General features: G+C 36.2%; 1 protein-coding gene across 1 annotated transcript in view; it reads left to right on the top strand.

Annotated features, from left to right (window-relative positions):
• LOC107702558 (talin-1-like) overlaps window positions 1-5852 on the top strand; it is a 104951-nt gene extending 99099 nt beyond the window's left edge. The window contains exons 54-55 of the mRNA XM_016504915.1: window positions 4646-4771; window positions 5395-5852. Of these exons, the coding sequence (XP_016360401.1) occupies window positions 4646-4771; window positions 5395-5529 (261 nt within the window). The 3' untranslated portion in view covers window positions 5530-5852. The remainder of the gene's footprint in view (window positions 1-4645; window positions 4772-5394) is intronic.
• The last annotated feature ends 6 nt before the right edge of the window (window positions 5853-5858 follow it).

The raw sequence follows: 5858 nt of genomic DNA, 5'->3' as shown, positions 1-5858 counted from the left end.
CAAATTAGAAGTACAAAACAAGGATTTGTAAAGAAAAATGTCGGAGGATTTCAATATAAGCCAAGAGGAGACTGGTTTTCCTTTGCTGTAAACAAAACTTGGTTCTTGCGAGACTAGCATATTTGATTATGGTTTATAAAATTTTAAATATGGATATTTTTCTTACACAAATGCATCAATTCACTTCAGAAGGCCTTTATTAACCCCCCAGAGCCGTGTGGAGCACTTTTTTATGATGGATGGATGCACTTTATTTTGCTTCAAAATCTCGACCCCCATTCACTGCCATTATAAAGCTGGGAAGAGTCAGGACATTTTTTTAATAAAGTCATATACACCTAGGATGGCTTGAGGGTGAGTAAATCATGTGGTAATTTTCATTTTCGAGTGACTTATCCCTTTAATTCTCATTCCTAAGATTTACTGTAGCTGCTTTCAGAATACAGGTGAGTATTTATAGGATGGCCTGTTTGTACCTGCTCATGGTCTTCATTGAAGATGCCATCGAGTATAAGGTAAGTCCAAAACACTGGCCACTCACATTCAATGTTCTCAAAGAGCTTCAGCTCAGCTGGATCATAGTGAAGGCGAGTGGGGTCCTATCACAACCATAAAAACATAGAATGCACTCACACTGTCCAAGAATAGCCACAAAATACTCATTTTGTGTAAAAAAAAAAGGGTCTGGTTACCTCTTTTGGGGTCCTGTATCCATCTCGGATGAATCGACAACAGCCGTAACGTCCCTAAAATGATTGAAATTTGCTTAAAATTGTTTTTTTTTAAAAAGCAACCACAGTTGCAAAGGGGACATAATGATGGAAAAAAATTTGAGATGGGAAGAAAATTTCAATTTCAATGTTTTCACATTAACTTGCAAAAATGTTGCATTCCCTCACAAAAGTATTGCGTTCCCCTGAGAAACTTTACGGTCTTTCTCAAAATGTTTGCATTCTATCACAAAACTTTTGCATTCTCTCGCACAAGTATTCCATTCCCCCCAAGAAACTACTGTTCCCCAGAGAAACTTCGCATTCACTTGCAAAAGCACTAAAATATGTTTTTTCCTCACACTTCATATTATTTTCATCAAGGATTTGAGAGTGAATGCAAACGTTTTCCATCTAACACAAAAACAATTAAATATAATTCTTCCTCTCATCTCTCTTTTTTTTTTTTTTTTTTAAAGTGACGTTTATCGGTTTTTGCAAATTAACTCAAATATTTCAGCGGAATGTATATTTTAGTCAGAATTATTGCGCTCCTATTTAATCGAGCTCTGTCTGTTTCACTGAAGTCTGTGAAGTTTAGCCGAGAATCCCAGAAGGCTCGTGCACTCCTGAATGGAAAATGGAAATATTTCCATGGCTTTCTAACATTTACAGACAGACAATATACCTGTGAAATGCACATTCAGGAAGACAGAAAAATGGAAATATTTCCATGGCTTTCTAACATTTACAGACAGACAATATACCTGTGAAATGCAAGTTCTGCATTCAGGAAGACAGCACATCTCAAACGGTATTGCCTCATATCGAATCGCTTATAAAGAAAATATCGATATATCGTACAAACTCGATATACCGCCCAGCTCTACTTCTCACATTTAAAAAAAACATGAAAACATATTTTAAAACTGTATTTGGTTATCACAGTAACTGTGAATAATATAAACAGTATTGGTTTTTTTTGTTTGTTTGTTTTTTTTAACTTTTTTTTTTCTTTTCTTTTTTTTTTTTTGTTTTCAACAATATAGCACAGCACTTTTAAAAATCACACACACACATATATTGTATTTATATATATTGCAGTGAAGTTTTTTTTTTTTCAGATAAAAATGTCTACCAAATGCATAAATGTTTGACCCCCCAACATTGCAATAATAATAGAAATTTTGTAATTTTCTATATAAAAAAGCCACTAAATTATAATATGTATAATTATTTATTTAAGGAGAATATCATAGGTTACCCAGTATTTCAGACAGCTCCAAATGGGTCAAATTGACCTGCATCCTGACATGAGTGTTTTTAAAACCCCATCTTTTCCTCCTGCAGTGGTCTGACACAAATAAACAATGAGGAGTTAGTTGTTGTGTGTCCGTCTCTCAACAAAGCCTTTAAATATTCAGTGACACAGTGAAACCCACTGCGCCCCTCCTGCCTCCAGTCAGACAGCTGTCGCCCTGCACAGGGTGAAGGCTGAGGTTTAAATTTAAAACCTAATAACCCTGAGATCATCATTATATCTTTGTCACGATAGACACCATATTGAATTTGAACACATATGAAACATAAAAAGCTGGTTCTGAGCAAATCAGTAACATGATTAGTTAGCTGATGCTGCATGCTGTTTTTTCATGCAGTGACATTCAGACATACAGTATATGTATATCTATGGTATCGATTTTGCAGTCTCCTGTGCTCTGTCCTAGACTGAGGAATGTCTGGTAAAGCTCCATGTTTAGTTTAGCTGTGTTTTAGCCTTGCAGCAGTGAGATGAATGTAATGCTGGAGCAGGAATAGATGCAGTTCCATCATCTTGTCTTACACACTCCAGCTGTCTGATGTGTAATGTGCACTGATGAGTGCTTGTGATAACAGCAGTGCTGATGAGGCGCTGTGGAGAGCTGCTGGGAGGCTTCTGCATTTTATATAAATGGTCCTCAGTCTCAGGAATGCAGTACATGAATTAGATTTATTATATCGATTTACTGTTCTAAAAAAAATCTATGTACGTTTCTGTTTATTAAGCTTTGGGACATTAATAACAAAGTTCTGAAAAGCAAGTTATTGTAACAGTTGGATAATTTGTCTTGTTCTGTTAGAAACACTAATTTACTGTAGAACACACTCCTTTAAATATGAATGCAAATTGATAATTATAGATTATAACTAGTGATGAACGGATCGAGAAATTTGTCAAATATAGAATGCTGTCATTAACCAATACAGATTGTGATAAAATCATTAGTATGTACCCAATCATTCCTTTGCTACCGCCTACATTACTCTGACCAGTCATAACTTGGTGCTGACTTCAAACCAATCACATTTTGTTTTACAGTCAGAGTAACAGATGACAGTATTTTGACTGATCTTTTGATATGTGAGTTAGTGGCACTCTCAGAAGATCAAACTTGTGTCGCTCATCCACTACAGTTTTATTCACAGAACTGCACCCGCTCTGTGTCTGTCTGCCTTTCTCTGTAAAATAAATTGTCATAGTTGGTCAGTTTTTCCAGATATAGCAGGTCTGTTTTTACCTGTGATATACTTCCCCTTCGGCACCATCCCACTTCTGCTGTTATCAGTCTGTCCATGAGAAAAGTCTTCTTATCTGCACAAAATTAGATGTAGCACCAACATTATTTGGTTACAAGACGTGAACCGAATCCAAATTGCTTCAATAGAGCTGTGCACAGTAATGTAAAATGTCTTCTGTGGCAGCAGTGCAGAATATCTTGGCTGTGCTAGTTTGTGTATAAATTGCAGGCCAGTCCTTCCTCTTACAGAAATAAATCAGACTCTTGACAGCTGAACACACTCAACCCTAAATCACACCTTCAGCCGCGTACAATGCCTCAAAAGGCATAAAAAAGAAAAAATATATTCCTGGAACTTTTGCCAAAGGATCGCCGGAGATGTGTTTGGTTCAGGCTGCTCTCTCCACAGCTGCATTTCCTTATAAAGCCATCCCTAGAATCCAGACACATGCAGAACCTTCCTACAAACATCTTGACTTCAAACCTCTGCTTGTTAAAATTTACTTCACTGGGTTCTCACATAGCTGTCATGATTCATCTTTTGATAATGTGGATGGTCCAACGTTTCCACAGGTTTGCATTGACTTGTAATTGTACTTGTAGCCACAACATAAAGTAGTTGTAGTTGTACTTCTAGCTGCTAATTAGTATTTGTTTTTGTAGAGTACTTGTAGCCACAAATTATAGTTGTACCTGTAGATGTAATTCTAGCCACAAATTAGTGTGCGCGCTTGTAGTTGTACTTCTAGCTACAAATTAAAGTTGTTGTAGTTGTAAGTACTTGTATTTATAGTGTACCTGTAGCCACAAATTTAAGTAGTCGTGGCCACAAATTAAAGTTGTTGTATTTGTAGTGTAATTATAGCCACAAAATTAAAGTAGTTGTACTTGTAGCCACAAATTAAAGTAATCTTAGCCACAAATTAAAGTCGTTGTATTTGTAGTGTACTTGCAGACAAAAAAAATAAAATAGTTGTATTTGTAATGTACTTGTAGCCACATATTAAAGTAGTGTATTTGTAGCCCTAGATTAAAGTAGTTGTACCTGTAGTTGTACTTCTAGCCACAAATCAAAATTTCCAAGGGGGCTGCCATGTGAGAATACAGTGCACATGTAAATGCACCATGATGAACACCAAGACAAGAGCAATTAAAGAATGCTTTAATACTAGGAATCAGCCCTGTGACCTTGGCATTACTGCAGTATCTCATATTTGATCAGTGACAGTCATCTTTAGGTATTTCAAAGTAAGTTTGATGAGATTCAGTGTCTCAGCCTTCTTAAAGCAGAGAATTTGTACTTGTGAGCAGAATGTGTTTCATTGGGTTTTGTTGAATGCTGTGTAAAGTACTCTGACATGTCTTTTCTTTCTTTAGGCCGCAGGTAATGCCGTCAAGAGGGCATCAGATAACCTGGTGAAGGCGGCTCAGAAGGCTGCGTTTGAGGCTCAAGATGATCAGGCTGTGATGGTGAAGAGCAAGATGGTGGGCGGTATCGCTCAGGTAAAGAGAATATCAGTTACAAGTCAAACACTAGCACATTTAGATGTATATGAACTGTGTGTTTTGTTAGAGCATTTCCAGCACAACAACTGACATTTTTCATATAGTGAATTAAAGCATGCAGTTCGTTACCTTCACTTTCATGTTTCCTGTCAAAGTTCATTGACACATGCAATGTTATTTAAATGTTATTAATGTTAATTTGTTAATTACTACAAACAACCAATTAATTTGTAACACATTTATTCAATTCGACATTGTAACGTCACTGTTTTGTGGGGAAATATAGAAATATATTTTTATGGGTTTATCAAACATCCTTTGCATTCTTTGTATGGAATTAAGTATTTAACATTGAAGCTCAACAAATGAAATATCACTTATATGTACTTTATGTGGAACACCATCATTAATAGAAATGTAAATAGGAAAACCAGCAAAAGGCTTGTTTGCATGTCTGAGGCACAAATAGCTGTATTGTTAAATGATTGCATTTCCTGTGCATTTTGATGCAGTTCGTTGCACCTGTCTTTTGTCATTATAAACTGTAGAGTGTAACTAGAGTTTTTACATCTAGATCTTGCATGCATTGTGGATTTTCATCTGTGTGTGTGTGCCCTCAGATCATTGCTGCTCAGGAGGAGATGCTCAGGAAGGAGAGAGAGCTGGAGGATGCCAGGAAGAAGCTGGCCATGATCCGACAGCAACAGTACAAGTTCCTGCCGTCAGAGCTCAGAGAGGATGGACAGGATCAGTGAGCTGCATCATAGACTAATCAATGACATTCAGAGTTTGAGAAAAGTAATTAATGATATGCAATGAGTAAAAAGTGAACTATGTATCAGGATGTCTATTTTAAAAGCGTTTTGTTTATTTCTGTCACTTTTTTGAGAATTGCCATGCCAGCTTTATTGTTTTGTTGTATTTGGATAATATGCAGCATATACAAATCCTTTTTAATTTCTTCTAATAGATCTATAATTTTTTTTTTTTTTTTTCATTTCTAGATTAATTAGATGAGCAGTGTGTTTTGAAAGCTCGTGATCATGGCAGGGGCCAAACAGTGTTTGTAAGCTTTTCAAGACAA

Source organism: Sinocyclocheilus anshuiensis, unplaced genomic scaffold (assembly GCF_001515605.1).
Source record: "Sinocyclocheilus anshuiensis isolate Anshui unplaced genomic scaffold, SAMN03320099.WGS_v1.1 scaffold210, whole genome shotgun sequence".
Taxonomy (NCBI): domain Eukaryota; kingdom Metazoa; phylum Chordata; class Actinopteri; order Cypriniformes; family Cyprinidae; genus Sinocyclocheilus; species Sinocyclocheilus anshuiensis.
Note: the sequence above shows the minus strand (reverse complement) of the source record. Positions and strands in the feature narration are given on the sequence as shown.